At 43.6% G+C, this 17,704-nt stretch overlaps 1 protein-coding gene across 1 annotated transcript in view; it reads right to left on the minus strand.

Moving 5' to 3' along the window:
- The window catches only part of LOC119425084 (ras-specific guanine nucleotide-releasing factor 2), a gene marked incomplete in the record, with an annotated part of 54,382 nt that extends 49,775 nt beyond the window's left edge, over positions 1-4,607 (minus strand). Inside the window, 1 exon segment of the mRNA XM_037692607.1 lies at positions 4,019-4,607. Coding sequence (XP_037548535.1) covers positions 4,019-4,297 — 279 coding nt within the window.
- Between the last annotated feature and the right edge of the window lie 13,097 nt (positions 4,608-17,704).

The following is a 17,704-nucleotide window of genomic DNA, read 5'->3' on the forward strand; positions in this document are numbered from 1 at the left end:
CGATGTCTGATATTTAACTTTATTGCTAATATCGGCCGATACCAATATCATGCTGATAATATCGTGCATCCCTAAAATCTACAGAAACAAAAGTTTGGAAGAAAGCAGTTGAAACTCTCCCAAAGAGTTTGTAATGGATGTAGGGCTGCCTTGAATAGTAGGTATAGTCAATGTCATTGATGATGATAATTAGTATAATTAATTAGATAATAATTTTTATGCTGCATTGCAAGTATACCTTGTTTACATAGATCGAGTGCCTGTTGATACTGTCCAAGGTAGTTTCATGGTGGAAAAGCCGTGTCCGCAACTGCACCAGAGTCAAACATGTCTTGTTATAAAAGTTCTCAAAGGTCAACGGGGTCTAAAGTATGGGAGTACTTTAAGGTAGCTGACAACAAGAGTGGTTTGGATGGAATGAAATGTCCTTATGCCGTAACTGCAGCAGAACACACACAGGAGTTTATGAGCTACTAGAAAAAAACAACAACTTTGTTTTAAAGCTGATAAATGAACTCTGATGTTTGACGAGCTGCATTTTCCAGTGAATAAACGTCGGAGAAAACTGATAGACTAGAATCTGGGCCTTTGTTTGATCGCAGTGCAGAGCCAGTGTCTGCCTCCCTCACTGCCAACTTACCTCTGCTGGTATACGAAACAGCTCTTTAAGTAAAATGTATTTTGTTGATTGTAGCAGGAAAAGTGCATCCTGATGGCTGAAATCTACTTTACTTTGTTGCCACATCAGTTGTCACAAATAGTCACCTCGCGACTGCTTCTACAACTCTCTCCCAGATCTTCATCGTGGTGCTCGTCAACTTAATCCCCCTGTAGTTGCTACAACTCTATACATCACCCTTGTTCTTAAAAATGGTCACCTTCTTCTCCATTCCTTTTCTCACTTTCAAAAATGCCATTGAATAACCGAGTCAAAAACTTCACTGCCATCTCTCCAAGACATTTCTATACCTCCACTAGTATGTCATCAGGTACATGTAGTTAATGAATACAATGAACAGGTGTGATACGAGTAGTGTTGGTTAAATTAAATTAAAAAAATATTTGACAGAGGTGGAGTTCACTTTTTTTTTTTCAATTTGAATAGTTGTGTTGTATTTGGTTGTTTCTCTCCCCTTTTTGAGAGACAAACCCACGTGATTGAATGAAAATACATACTGCACGTATACATATACATATATATCATCTAAATGTGATTTCATCAAACAGATGTGGCCCATTGGCCTTTAGTTTGATATGTCTGATCTACACTATAGAACTAGTTCATGTTATAGAGTGATGCTGCACCTCTACAATAGTCATTTCAGTGAAAACAAGTAAATAATCGCAGTAATAAATAGGCCTGTGCAGCTAAGCTGAGAAGCTAAGCTACGAGCTAAGCTAACAGGCCGACCTTGGAAAAAAATCTCCGTCTTGTCGAAGCTCCAAAATTCACAGTTGAAACCCGTGCCTTCATCTAAAAAGTTTTTCTCTGCAAAAAGTTGAGAACTTGTTTACTGATTTTTTTTTTTAATTAAAGCTTTGTGTGAAAAATGCTATGCTACAGAGCTCAAACCACACCGAGCATCCGCCATTTTGAGAACCAAAGAGAGACAGCCCATGTCACGTCAAAGGTCTCCCTCTCATTTTTATTAAAGAGACACGCTGCTCGCTCCCTCACTATCCATCCTTTGCTTCAAACAGTCTTATATTGCCAGTCAGTGGTCAAAAAAGGTACGACATGCAAAACAAATAAACATTTATTCTTAAATTTGACAATAATTACTAATTACTATTAAATTTCAAACAATATTATCGTTTATCACAATAATTTCAGAGACAATTAATCGCCCAGCAACATTTGTTGTCATGACAGGCCTAGTAATAAAGTCCAGTGAACAGTTCTGGTTTCAATACAAATGTAGCTGATCACTTTTTGGACCAGAGAAAAATATGCTTAATGGTTTTCTTTGCCTTTTCATACTTTAACGTTGTTTGTTGTTTTTTTTCAAAATTTGCAACAATGTTGATGCTGATTTCAATTCAGATATGACGACCTGCTGTTTGAAGAAGTTTCTTTTTAACGGCCTCCATCACCAAATCTTACAGGGTGTAAATATGGCCGCACGGTCTAAAGTGGATTCCCAGAGGTTCGATCTTCTCGGGTTTCTATCAGCTGATGTTGCTTTCTGGCCTGAGAGTAACGGAGGTAAAACAGTTGACAACCTAACCCTCTCCAGTCTGCTGACAGAAATAAAAACAAAAATCCACATCTGTTTCCTTATTTTCAACCTATGGGTGATCAGTGTGTTGCCAGAAACAACGCAAACAGTTAGTAAAGAACACGATGCTTTTCTTAACGTCTTAACCTCAGCTACTATCAAAGAGTCTCTCATCTATGTGCACAAATATGAAAGTAAAACGACGTCTTATGACTGCATGAATCAGCTTCGATGAGTAACTTCCATCCAATCATATTACCCTATGATGATACGTCCACCACTATGCTTTTGAAGGTAATGTTTGAGGTTTCAAAGATGGCGATACAGAAGTGATACCTGTCAAAATTAAAGGATTTAAGCAGCTGATACATAAATAGTTGTTTATATTGTTTTCTATGCTTGAATGTAGATTATGACAAGCTGTGTGAAATGGATGAATTTGAGGTATTTATGACTCTTTAGCAAAGTAAGGGTTGATTTCATTCTATACTAGAGGAACAGAAGAGCAAGAGTTGGATCATTTCTTGTTACACCACAAGTTAAAAGCAGTTTGCATGATAGCACTTAAAGCGAGACGTCAAAGAGCAACAGTTGGACATGTACTGGGGGATTTCTATTTAGTTGTTTTGAGAAAACCACGGAGAATTTTTCACTTTAAGCTCCGTTGTCGTGTGATACCTTTTTAAAATTACAAATAAAGTCTGCAGAGAAACAACCTCTGAACGTCATCCTCTGTACTGTCAGTGCACGTGTTCCTTCTTGCAAGAATAAAAGGTCTATTCATTAAAATGAGCAGAATCCAAAACTATTTAAAATGAACTTTAACAGTATTTTACCCACAAATTGTGAGGGAAACAACTTCCAGTAGCCAAAGCTCATGGTGGCGTGTCTTGAATCTTTAACTGCTGCAAAAAATGACTCCAAAATACTAATTTTTTAGGGGAGGGAGGTTAAATACGTAAAAAGTGCTATATAAATAAAGTTTACTTATCTAATTTTGCAACATTTTGACCACATTTAGCTCAAGTGTAGTGCCTATACTTTAATTTATTCACTACTTTTACTCATAATTTACCCATGTAAATTACTTAAGAATAAAAATAGCTAAATCAATTGCATTACTGTTTAAAGCAAAATATTTTTTTGAATGACAAAGCTTTATATATATTGTATAATGCAATGATTGTTCCATATTTTATCTATTGTATTCAAGTTTGGGGAAAAGCATGTAAAAAATTACAAACCCTATTTTTAATTTTACAAAAAAGAGCTATAAGAATTATTAGTAGGAAGTGCTATGGTCACCCAACAAATATATTATTTAATCAGTTGAAATTATTAAAATTTTATGATTTGGGTGAATATAGAATTATACAAGTCATGTATAAAGCTCATAAAAAATATTACCCTCAAATATTCAATTAAAATTTGTTTTAAAAAAAAGAGTGTGTTGTAATTCAAGGAATACGATTGTAAAATTGTTTTGATATCAACATTCACATTTTTAAAACAACGTATATGTTTAAAAGATGATTAAATTAAGAAAGTATGACACCATTTGAAGAATGCCTGATGTTTGTTGTTTTCGCTTTGATTGTTCAAGCCTGAGTTGTTTATTTTTTTAATAAGGGGGCAGATATTATAATAATTTTATTCTTTCTGCACCCTTTTCATTCAATTTTTTTTATTTTTTATTTGATGAATTTGTTTCTTTTAAATAAATGAATAAATGAAAAAAAAATATTCAACTGCCAACTGAAAATCTGTGAAGTGCTGCTGGTGACGTGCTCCTCGCTCACCTGCTGCTTCTCCACGGGCTCCTTGCTGATGGCGGACACCTTTGGCGCCGGTGCGCGCTCGCACGTGCACCCCTCCAGCAGGTATATACCGGAGGGCCTCGCGCTCTGCTCGTTCTCAAAGTAGAAGAGCAGGTTCTGGTAGAGGGCGAAGTACCTCTCGGTCCAGCGGCTGTTCTCCGCGCTCTTCTTGCTCAGGTAGCCTCGCCTGGTTCCTTCTTTACGCGCCGCCACGGACAGATAGAGCGCGTGCCCCTCGTTGTACCGCACGCTCTTCTGCATTTTACTCTCGGTGTTTTAAAAAAACAAAAACAAAGTTCAACCAGAAACCATCGCAGCGAACCTCCACATATGTGGCTATTTTTAGCGACTGACAGCGGAGAGAGAAAGCGAAATAATCCAGGTTTAAAAGGAAAAGTTGGAGCGCGCGCAGAGCACGTCACCCGGTCGGCTGCTTTGATGTGGAGCTTTTAGAACCAGCCCGAGCACTAAACTTTACCGAGGACTTGTTGTTGTTTTCTTTTTGTCTAAAAATAAAAAAACAACTAAAGAGACGGAACGAGGCGTCCCTCCTGTGACGCAAAACAACAACAGACTCGCTGTGGAGATGAGCTGTAATCCGCTTTATCTCACTTAAAGAGACAGGTCCCAGTTCAGATTTTTGTGAAAGCTATCTGTTGAAGGAGCTCAGGCTGAGTTCATTTCTAAAGACATCAAGAGCTCTGCTGTTTCATGTACGCCTCTTAAAGAGAGAAATACAAACATGTTCTAAATATGCGTCATGCATATTTCCATGCTGTGCCTTCTCGAGAACAATTAGGAGCTTTTTGTTTGTTTCGTGTCTCATTTTAGTGCCAGTGGTTGTCATCTGGTGGCCTGCGGGCCACTTCAGAATACTTTTTTAGATAGAAAAAGGTAAGAGGCCATGAGGATGGATAGTGGTATTCAGGGCTGGAGTGGGACTCATTTTCTGCCCTGGAGTTTCGGCCTCAGAGCGGCCCACTTTAGATCACGACCTATTATTATTAAAATCATGTAATTTTAAACTTACATCAGGTGCGATTCTAGAATCTACACTTTTAGGGGCGCTTTTAGCCCCCCCAGTGCTGACAATGGCTCTTGGCTTGGACAATGTGGTGACCACTGGCATCAGAAGCTTTATTTTTAATGTAATTTGGGGGAGGTGGGCACAATGGTGGGGGGGTCCTCCCCCAAATAATTTTGAATAAAGTAGATGCAATTTCCTGCATTCTGGGGTATTTTAACAGGCTGTTTAACATTTAGTTTTGCCTACATAAATAACACATGATTCAATAACTATTTTAGAGTTAATGGCACAGAAGTAGTCTGACCAACAGCTCTCCTTGTGTGAATAGAGCACGCTCCACTGCTCTGATGCATCCTAGCCACAGTCTAAGAAACATAATGAAACCCAAATTAACTTTTAGGAAAAAAATCACTAGCAATATGAAACAATAATAATTCATTCAACCTTCATTTAGACAAGTAAATCCCATGGAGCCTCGAGGACTCATTTTCAAGAAAGACCGGATTTCATCAAAGAATGATGACAACAATGGACAACAGTGACAACAATAAACAGTTATAAAAAGTCATACAGATTTTTTTTTTTTTTTATCAAATAGGATGGCAAAAAAAACAACAGTAACAAAAAACAGCTAGATTATAAGGCGAATGTAGAAAACTAAGAACAGGACCATGTCTGCATTGGTCCCTGCCAGGAGTCCAACAGATTCTTAAAGCCACTTAGAGAGGTCAAGGTCGAGAGCATCAGATCTTTTTGTAAGTTATTCCAGGAAACAGGAGCAGAGTAGGAGAAGGCCCTTTTGCCTAGTTCAGTCCTCACTGAGGGAACACTGCAGGTAATAATGTCCTGAGAGCGTACGCTGTAACTGCACTCACACAGAGATATGTAGGAGGAGATGTATGAAGGCAGCAGAATAATCACTCCTTCTTACCAATGGCCTAGCATAAAGCAATATGATCATCATCCATCACGTTTATTAGTAACTTAAAATACCTAATTAAAACTCCAGTAATCGGCTAGGTCTACTGTAACCTTACCCAGTTGTAGGGTCAAGAGACAAACATGTAGCATTAACACAGTATGAACAACATTCAGGAATTGTTTCTATAAGAACATTATCAAATATTTTACATGAACGGTAAGATCCACGAGGAAATGTAACACAGGGTGAGCTAACCTCGGACAAACTAACAAACAAGATACCTGTAATGGTGGAGGTAGTGAAGCTCGTGGTGTTACCTGAAGCATTTAGTGAGACATTTGTCTTATCAGCCAAAATTAAGGCAAAAAATAATTCTAAGCTACTAATAACTTAAGATAGTTACTGCAGTAGATGTTTTCATGCCACAGAGCAACACAGGGTAAGAACTCACAGTGAAATTCAACATGTAAGAGTGTAAATTTTACACACAATCTATTAAACACTTTGTACAAAATCAGTTTAGTTTTAACAAAGACTAAACTTAGGCAACAAGGTTACCACATATATCTACATATAAAACACACAAAACAAAGCACAATTAGCTTTAAGCACCTCCCTCAACCATCTGGAGAAGGTAAACACCTATGTGAGAATGCTCTTCATTGACTACAGCTCAGCATTCAACGCCATAATCCCCTCCAAGCTGGTTTCCAAGCTCACCACACTGGGCCTGGAGAAGTCCATCTGCTGCTGGATACTGGACTTCCTCACCAACAGACCACAGGCAGTGAAAATCTGCAGTCACCTCTCCTCCACACTAGTCCTCAGCACCGGTACACCTCAAGGCTGTGTCCTCAGTCCACTCTTGTACTCTTTATTTACACGAGTGTACCCCCAAGCATAGCTCTAACATCATCCTCAAGTATGCTGATGACACCACCATCTTGGGCCTCATCACCAACAACAATGAGAGTGTCTACAGAGATTATGTGAAATCACTGACCAACTGGTGTCAGGAAAATTCCTTAGAGAACTTTACTAATTTACTTTTTTATGTATGTGAATGTTTCGGTAGGGGAGTGGTGGCGCAGAGGTTAGAGACGGTAGGCCTGTGATCGGAAGATCGCCGGTTCAAGCCCCGGTACCGACAACATCAAAAATGTGGGTGGGGTAGGTGAAGCACCCACACCTGCCCCCACCCTCATTTGTCCCACTCTGGGCCCTTGCGCAAGGGCCCAGAGCCCTCCTCACAGGGGGTTCCTCACAGGGTTGCTCCTTCGGGTGTCCTAAATAGCAGCTCTCTGCTCCACACAGAGGGCTGTGGTAGCTCGGTGGTCCGTGGTTGCGTCAGGAAGGGCATCCGGCGTAAAAATAACTGCCAAGTCTTCGTGCGACTTAGTTTGCTGTGGTGACCCCTAACGCAGGAAGCAGCTGAAAGAAGAAGAATGTATGTAAATGTTTCTGTAAAGTGCCCTGAGACAACTTTGTTGTGAATTGGCGCAATATAAATAAACTGAATTGAAAATAACCTCTCTCTTAATGTCAGCAAAACAAAGGAGATGATAGCGGACTCGATAGATGGAGCTTTTCCTTAGTTTACCCATGTCCCAAGAGAAATTTGATAGTTGGACTGCTTTCAAGGCCAAACGGGGGAGTCAGATTCAGATAAGCCACAACTGTTGATTTTATTCAGGCAGACTGTTTTTTTCTTGTCAGCCTTGAGTCCTGCTGGTACTTTCAAGATCCAAAATGGCCAGATTTGTGGGCATTCCACTGATCTGTGCTATGAGCCTCATCCAAGGTCGTCTCCAACATGCTGGCGAGCCCTAGAAGCTGATTCTCACAAATCACTTCCATCTTATGGTTTAGCTCATAAATCAGCTGATTTGAGTACTCGTAGCACGAACCAAACCTTCACACAGACTTGGTAGTTTTGCCATGGCTGAAACTGCTGCCAATGTACTTTGTATTTTCAGGTCAACTTTGCATTTGAGACTTTAAACCAGTGTGTCTCTAAATAGCTGACAGCTTTGAAGACAATTTACAAGGATTCTGTATTTTGTGGCTTGTGGTCTTGTTTGTTGAATTGAACATGTTTTTAAAAAAGTTGTGCAATGATTTTTTTAGAGTAAACACAGAGCCACAAGGTTCTGCTGGTTGTTTGGTTACAAACAATCAGAATCCCGTGAGAATCCAACAAAAAAGTTTTATTTATCCCAATTTTGAGTCAGTATCTAATCTCTGCTCCTTGAGATCTTTTTAGAGAGACCCCACCACCAGTAACTTAGCCAGAGTGAATATACATATATCACACACTGACACCTTTGGTGTACCAGCCAAAGGTTGGAGTTGACGATGTTTGCTGCAGAAGGCCCAACCCCTCAGTATGCAGCACGTTCTTCAACTTCAATGTCTTCAACACCGTCCAGCCCAGGCTGCTGAAGCTCAAACTGGAGGACTTGCAGGTGGATGCTCCCACGGTGAGATGATAGACAACTATCTGACGGGCAGACCACAGTTTGTTAGACTACAAAACTGTGTCTGAACGTCTGATCAGCAAATTAGGGGGGCCCCAGGGCACTGTGCTGTCCCCCTTCTTATTCACCACATTTAGACACATTCATACATTTAATACGAAACAAATACAATACATAAATAAATTATGGCAAACATACTTTGATATTTTATTTGTCCATTTTTCTATTCATGCGTTCATCTTTTCACCCATCCATCTTATTCATGGCCGGTCATGTAAAAATAGGTCCTGCAGGGAAACGTGCTGGACCTGTCTTCCCAGCAACACTTTCCAGCTCGTCCTCATCTTTGGTGTTTGGCTTCTCTGATGAACACCCTCCTTACCCAGTTGGTGAGTTTTTGTGGGGGTCCTGCTGTTGCCAAGCTTTTATTTTATCATACTCTTTCCATTGGAAAATAATGGATTTATTAGTGTTCTTGGAATATTTTTTTCTATTCTCCAACTCCAATCTGTACTTAAAGGCCTTTGTGGACAATTCCTTGGTCTTCATGATGCCTCTTGCTTGATAGAACTTACTACTCAGAGATGTTTCACTGTTGATTCAGATGTGTATACATCCACAGAATATTTCACACTTTTGCAACTTGTAGGGATTCTAGATTATAGTTGTAGGTGCTTGTTTTCAGTTCCTGAGTGGAGGGAGGGAGCTGATTACTCACAGATGGTGCAGTTTCACTGATGAGAAGACTCCAGTACTTAAGGCCCTGTGAAGCATTTGTAGTGATGGGCAAATTAATCTGTTAAAAAGCACCGAACCACTAGGGACAAAAGTTTCAAAAATTGGTTTGATTTTTTGAAGCTTCAGTTACAGTGACCTCTCCTGGCCACATGCAGTACTGCAGTGAAATCAGGCAATCTGATTTTATTGCACACACCCAAAGAACTTTAATGAAGAGTGTTAAAGATGCTACTTTACTCTGGTAGAAAACTGTTTCAGTTATGTAGCAACTTTCTATGATCTCACTTGGACTATTTGGTTTTAAAAGCTGATGTTTACACATTCTACATTCAAATAAAGATTGAATGTGCATTGTTGTGCAGACAAAATTGGCATGGTATTGGTGTGCTTGTGTTACGATGACAGAGTCAAGGTCTTTATCTTTGTTAGAAACAACAATGAAATGACAACGAGAAATCCAGGGTCCCTGTGGAAAACAGTGCAAAGCTCGGGAACTATCTGTTGAGTTTTATTGTTGTATCTGAGATTGGACCTATTATTTCCTGGAAATCTAAGAGACAGCCCATTGTTGCTTTATCCACATGTGAAGCAGAATATATTGCTTTGGCTTTTGCTACACAAGAACGTCTTTATCTTGTGAACTTGCTGAATAGAATGGACTGTGGACGTAAATATGCACCAGCGACGATTTATGAGGACAACCAGGGTGCAGTTGCTCTTTCTAAAAATCCCGTTTGTTGCCAAACATGTAAACACATTGACATTCGATATCTATCACTTTGTCTGGTCAGCACTTGGCGATGGAACAATAATTTTGTTTTACTGTCCAACATCAGAAATGGTGACTATTTTTACAAAACCTGTAACTAGGATATGGACAAATTTGTGTGTTTTGTTTTTTGTGTGTAAACAAAACAAAAATATACGTAATTGCAAAGGAATGTCCACTTAAGAACAAGTGTGGGTGTTGATTCTATGTCATATAGGCTTCGCCCTTTAAGGCTGTCGCTGATGGTTTATCCCGTTATGCGCAGCATAAGCACTGAAAAAAATTAGTCCACGCCCACCTGCTGTGTGGGCCCCACCCGGTCCGTATAAATTACGTTAAGAGCGGGAAATCGGCTCCCATTTTTTCTTCAGCGAGCTAATATAGCACTGTCAGAAGAACTAAGAAGATAAATTGTGTAAATGACCAACCTTTGCGGAAGATGCTTGGCCCGGCAGTCGACCTCCGGTCGTCCGGTGAGTTCTCCTCCCCGAGGAGAAGATGACAGCAGTCTTATTCCAAGGTAAGCGTCGGGGAACATTTCCCAGTGACAGGTCATTACACGCTGGACAACGCCATCTTGTGTTTTTCCTCTTATCGCCGACCCTCGGGGCGAACCGGATGGTTCCTCCGGGGCAAGGTGTGCTCAGCTGCAGCCCCCGCTGCTCATTCCCTCCCGGGGAGCGTAGTGTAGGTGGAGGGGGGCTGAGTGAATGCTCACCCCATCTCACCTCGTTTCGCATCGGCGATCACACCGCTCCCGGCCGACAGCGCCCTCAGGGGTTGCCCGGCGGAACCCGGGAGGAGGCTGACATGAAGGGACCCCTTTTTTTCTACGTCCCTCGCCTTTTCCCGCCAGTTCGGATGATCGGCGGAAAGGTTATTTTTCACTGACGTGTTTTTCCAGGCAGCCGCAGTTAGCAACAACGTGCGCTGCTAGCATATAGCATGTCCAAGGGACTGAAGGCCGCAGACCTGCCTTGGAGACAAAGAACTCCCTCTGTAAGGCAACTGACGCTATTCCTCGGTTCCCTCCCCTGGAGCCAAGCCTCGCGGAAGCTTCCGGAGCGAAGCTGTCCAGGTCGGAGCAGCGTCCCGTCCCTCCGGAGGAACCAGACGGCGACCAAGCTCTCCAATCGAGCCCACCGACGTGTTTTCAGGCAACCGCAGTTAGCAACAACATGCGCTGCTAGCATTTAGCATGTCGAAAAGGCTGAGACCTCAGACCTGCCGGAGGAGACAAAGAGCTCCCTGTGTAGATCGGCAGACGCCATCCTCAACATGTGCGCCGCTCCCTCGGTTTGCCTGTCGAGGATTGTAGCATGGATGACGGTAATCCAACGTTCCATCTGGCTCCGTCACTCTCCATTGCTGCCGGAAAAGCTGCACAAAGACCGGATGGAGGGCCCCATCTCATCGGACGCGCTGTTCGGAAGCAGCTTGACGTCCATGCTGACGAATTCGAAGCAGTCGGAGGAGACGTCGGAAGCTGTACGCCATCTCATCAAGCCGCGCGGCTCATTCCGTCCTCCAGCCCGCTGGAGAGATCGTCGAAAGCAGAGGCAGAAACATCGACGCTCCACGGCAGCAGCAGCTTCGTCTCGCCCAGCTCCACCACCAGCCCCGCCCGCCAGAGACCACCCCTCCTCAGTCCGGCAGCCTGCACTTCAGCGTTTTCCCCAGAGATCGCCTGCAGACGGCGCTCGGAGCAAACAAACCGCAGGGCTCACGGGGGAGAAGTTTTAAGAAATGACGGTCTGCGGAGGATGTGTGTATAAATGACACAGGAATTGAATAAATGATTTTTCAAGATCAAAATGCCTGTTTTTAGCCAGTCTGTAAGCTCGGATGAGCTCACAGCCGCTACACACACATCCTCCACTCATAAGAGCCGGTGTCCTTAAATAAAGGTTTTTTAAATCCACCGCCGCTCCTTCACATGCCCAGACGCTCACGTGACACCACGGTAAGCGAAATAACTTGTTGTCAATCAGACCCGCACGATCACCTCCCAACGGTGTTAACGCGCACCCGAGCGAGGCAAGCAGCCTCCATCCAAACGGCACTGTGTCGATGATGCACGCACAGCTGCCCGGCGCTCACCGGCCCACATCGGGATAAATGTGGGACCGCAGGCCGGGTCCGGTGGAGGTCCCTGCTCTCAGCGAAAACAACACACGCCTCTCCTGAATGAACGCGAGTGGCCGTCATCCACCGCGTCCCAGCGATCAGCAGCTCACGGCGGCATAAGCGTGAGACAGCTGAATGAATCCAATGACGGGCCCCGCCCTCAGCGAGAGCGGCGCGCGTCCCTCCAGAGGAAACGTGCGCTCCCGCGAGGCTCACAACCTTCACTTCATCAGCTGACACACGCCTCGCCTCAGCACACACCGCCCCGCCCGGACATGAAGGTTGGTCCGCGATCCAGTCACAGCGCGCGGGCGCGCGCAGAACAGCCCTTTCGAGAAAGCCTCGCCTTGGGTCACGCGGAAAACATTTCCGCGACGCATGACGGCGGTCGAGGCGGAGGTTTGGATGACATCCGTTCAAAACACGGCACATCATTTAAACGCACGTCCACTCCACGAACGTCACGCAGAGTGGTTAAAAACATGTTCACCGGACAGATGGATGGACAGAGTGTTATGCAAGGGTTACACGCTGCAGTTTGCAACCCGACCCCCTCCGTTCGGAGGAGGTATAGAGACGGTCCTGTCATCAACAGACCAAGTCTCAGCCTTAAATGCAGAAGTCCAAGAGCTTCTGATAAAAGGTGTAATCTCAAGAGTTCCCAACGAGGAGGAAAACACAGGGTTTTACTCACGCTACTTCCTGGTCCCCAAAAGGACCGGAGGGACGAGACCGATTCTGGATCTGTCAGCTTTCAACAAAGCGATCATGAACAGATCTTTTCACATGTTGATGAACAGACAGCTGTTGGACAACATCCAGGAAAACGACTGGTTTGTCTCCATCGTTTTAAAAGATGCCTATTTTCACACACCAATCATCCCAAAACACAGAAAATTTCTGCGTTTCGCCTTTCAAGGGATGAAGTACCAGTACAACAGGTTACCTTTTTTGGGTACTCCCTCGCGCCTCGTACGTTCTCAAAGTGTGTGGAGACAGCCCTACATCCACTGCACAAGCAGGGATGAGAGTTTTGTTTTACCTGGACGACCTGCTGCCCCTGTCTCACTCCAGACAGGAAGCATTGATACAGGCTCAGGTGTTAGCATCACACCTGCTAAATCTGGGTTTCGCCATAACTGGAAGAAGAGCTCGATTTTCCCGGCCCAGATAATTGTTATCTGGGAGTGGAATTAAACTCAATTACCATGACGGCTCGTTTATCACAAACAAGAATCGACACTCTAAATACCAATTACGCCACGTAAGACCTGGCAAAGTGGTAACAGCTGTCTCCGTCATGAAGCTGTTGGGAATGACGTCATCAGCTCACACAGTGGTCCCGCTGGGTTTGTTACACATGAGACGCCTCCAGAGGTGGTTTACGCGTCTGCGTGTGGATCCAGTAAAACAAAAGAGACGGATGATCACTGTCCCTCCCTCCATGGGAGCAGACCTCCGACACTGGGGAAACACCCTGGCTCTGTCAGAGGGAGTCCCCGTCAGCAGACCCACGTCACGTGTCAGTCTTCACGGACGCGTCTCTGTCAGGTTGGGGGGGGGGAACATGCCTATCTCAAGCAGTAGGGGCGCTGTGGCCCCACCGCACATCAGCCCACATCAATGTTTTTTGTAGTGTCGCACAGTGCTGAATGTGATTCAACATTTTGCTCCCGTGCTACAGAATCAACACGTGTTGATTCACACAGACAACATGGTGACTGCTGCGTACATAAACCGCCAGGGGGGTGTGCGTTCAGCCCAGATGTTACACATTGCGCGGAAGCTACTGAGTTGGGTTCATCAAACCTGCTTTTATTAGAGCGGTTTACATATCCGATGTTCTGAACAGAGGGGCTGATGTGACGTCCAAGGGCGGCCCACGTTATGTGGACCGGATCCTCCATCCGGATCTGATGTTTTTCAGACACAGCAGAAGTTGGCAAAGCAGCTGTGGACCTGTTTGCGACGCGAGAAGAACGCGCAATGTCAACTACGGTTTTTTCCCTGAGCCCGCGAGACGATCCATCGCTGGGGGGGGACGCATTTGCTCACAGTCGGTGGCCCAAAACGCTTTTTACGCGTTTCTTTTCCCTCACCTCCTCTGTTTTTTACGGTCCATGAACCGAGTTCAGGAGGAGGGATTGACAGCTCTCCTGGTGGCTCCCGGCGTGTGAACGCACTATGGTTCCCAGGCCTGCAACGTCTGTTGTGGGGTCGCCGTGGAACTGTCGTGGAGGAAGGATGCTCTCCTTCAGGCAGGAGGAGCGACCAAGAGTTACCCAGAAATAGGTCAACACCGGTGGGTTTGACCGCTGAGCGGTCCCACTTAGAGGATGGGTCTCCCTCAGGAGATAGTGTGCACAATTCAAGATTCACGTGCTGCATCTACCACAGTTCTGTACACATCAAGGGTACGGCTTTTCAGCGCTGGTGTACAGAGAAGGTTTAGAGACCACTTCATGATTTTTAGGCAGCGTGTTGTTTTTCTACAACACCTGATGGATAGGGAGTTGGCTTTCAGTACGCTTTAACGTACGTTGCAGCCATCTCTTCCTGCCACAAAGGGTTTGGAGACAGAACAGCTTTTAATCACCCGCTGATGAAGCGGTTTCTAAAAGGTGTACAGAGATGTAGGCCTGTTTCATGCCCACTTGTTCCACAGTGGGATTTAACGCTGGTCCTGCGAGCCCTGATCAAAGCTTCAATTGAGCCTCTGGATCAGTTTTCATTTAAATTCTTGTCTCTTTAAACAGTCCTGCTGCTGGTTTTAACACCCGCTAAGAGGGTAAGTAATTATCTGCCCTCTCTGTTGTTTCGTCATGCCTTAGAATTAGGCTGACGGGCAGCTCAGCTGATTTAAGACCAACCCAGCTTTTATGCCTAAAACATCACGAGCTCTTTTAAATCAAGAGTGATGTCGTTGGAGGGGTTTTTTCCCCCCCACAGATCAGAAGGGGAAGCATCTGTTCATCTTCTCTGCCCGGTGCAGGCGTTGACGTGTTACGTAACGCGCACAGCTGCAATGCGTTCAAATTCAACAATTGTTTGTGCATTATAGAGATGCTTCTGCAGGTCGCCGTTATCCATCCAGCGCTTGTCACACTGGCTGTGTGAGGCCTTTTCTGAAGCCTACAGAGCATCAGATTTAGGGCCTCCTGTCAACCTCTAAGCACACTCCACCAGGGGTATCGCATCTTCGACTGCTCTGCATAATGGTATGTCAATGCAGGACATTTGCACTGCGGCTGCATGGTCAACACCCTGCTCATTTATTCGCTTTTACCTACGTGATGTAACGGCTCGTTCCATGACACATTCTGTCCTTAGTGCTCATGGAACTCTGTTTAAGCTCACTTCTGTCTGCATGCATTACAGTGTGAGATGTTGTTTTCAGTCACAGTCGTGTCTGTGATTTTGGTTCTATTGTCACTAATCAGTTCATGATTATTGTTAACAATCAGTTCATTTGATTATTGATCAATTCATGGACATTAATCTGTTTATACTGTTCAGCCATGAACCAGTTGGTTCATGCCCCCCTCCCCCCCCTCTTTTAACTTCCTCTTCCCGTTGAAAGTTTTTCCGGGGTATTCATGTTTGTCAGAACGCATAGTTACACAACATGCGTCTGTGCATGGCACATAATTACGCGATGCGTAGTTTATGCACACGGGGAGCTGAGTGACAAGACGTTTTTTGGGCAAGCTTCCGCTTCTTACTGTGTTCGAATGGACCCAGTGAGGCGAGGACCACATCCGCTTCGCCCTTAAACCATCAGCGACAGCCTTAAAGGGCGAAGCCTATATGACATAGAACGTTGGTTACGTACTGTAACCCCAGATTCTATGAATATAGGCGTAGCCCTTTAAGCGTCGGGCCTCACTGGCTCCTAAATGGCTGAAGAAAAAAGCTATTTTGGGAGCCGATTTCCCGCTCTTAACGTAATTTATACGGACCGGGTGGGGCCCACACAGCAGGTGGGCGTGGACTAATTTTTTTCAGTGCTTATGCTGCGCATAACGGGATAAACCATCAGCGACAGCCTTAAAGGGCTACGCCTATATTCATAGAATCTGGGGTTACAGTACGTAACCAACGGTTTTATTGTTGTGGGTGTTCTTGTTGATTTCCTGTTGTGGGTGGAGTCACACACACACAGGTGTGTAATTTTCAATAAAAGGCCACAGGTGTCTCTTGATGAATGCAGCTTTTCATCCAGACCAAACTCAACAGAATGCTATGTTTTTTTTCTCCATGGCTTCATGCTTTTCATCCTGATGACTTCTTCAACACTATCAAAGCCATATTTGGCCCTTGGGCCTTGAATTTGACACGTGGATCTTTACTGCTGGACTTTACTATTACTTTGTTTGTTTTTTTTACATATGGAAATACGAGAACCACCTTATCATGAGGGAGCAGAATGAAGTGTTTCTACATGTTAGAACGACTTTTCTTGGCTGGCTCTATAATGATACAGCCTCAACAACAGCAAAAACACACATACTCTCTCAACACATTGCACACTTCTCATAATGGTTTTATAGTGGTGAGCACAACCACATTCAAAACCGTTTGAACCAGTCACCTGTCAGAATCGAGATGAGGCAGTGCCAGGGGATCAGCTCATTGGACCCCTAACCAGTCAAATGATTCATTACGACAACGAAACAGTTTGTGTTTCTGACGTCACGTGTCACGTGACTTCTTCTGCACCAAAGCAGGCTCTGAAGCGTTGTTCCCATGTGATTATACAGATTCAGGGTCCACAATTTAAACAATTGCAAGTATTTATTTGTTTATTTTTACATAATTTGGTCTTCCAGCTCATGAAACCCATGAAAACAGGATGTATGTATGTGTGTGTGTGTATGTATGTAGATATGTATGTGTGTGTGTATGTATGTATGTGTGTGTGTGTGTATGTATGTATGTGTGTGTGTATGTAGATATGTATGTGTGTGTATGTATGTATGTGTGCATTTATGTATGTGTGTATGTGTGCATGTATAAGTATAAAGTTTATTCATTTAAAAAAATACAAAACAATTTCATAACAATATAAAAAATACAAATGATTTAAAATGAAAGGCAGCAGAAGGAAGAAAAAAATCTTATTATATCTGCCCCTTTTTTCAAACAATTAGTTCAAGCATAATAATTTTCAAGTGACAGAACAAAATGAAGAACTCTTAAATTTTCTAATTCTAATACAAAAAACACACTAAGCTACTTCATCCATCCATCCATCCATTTTCTTTACCTGCTTATTCCATTTTGGGTCATCAATTCTGTCTTCATCAATTCCAACATCCGTCGTACATCTTTACCCAAACAAAAAAATGTGGTGTCATCTGCAAAAAGGACACATTTGAGGAGTCCTGATACATTCACTAAGTCATTCACATATAAAATAAATAACTTTGGTCCAAGTACAGAGCCTTGAGGAACTCCACGAGTGATATTGCAGAGGTCAGATCTTGTATGTACTGTATGTATGTATGTATGTATATGTATGTATGTATGTATTTATATGTATGTATGTATGTATGTGTGTTTGTATGTATGTATGTATGTATGTATGTATGTATGTATGTATGTATGT

This window comes from Nematolebias whitei, chromosome 18 (genome assembly GCF_014905685.2).
Source record: "Nematolebias whitei isolate Nwh7 chromosome 18, NemWhi1, whole genome shotgun sequence".
In the NCBI taxonomy this organism is placed as follows: Eukaryota; Metazoa; Chordata; class Actinopteri; order Cyprinodontiformes; family Rivulidae; genus Nematolebias; species Nematolebias whitei.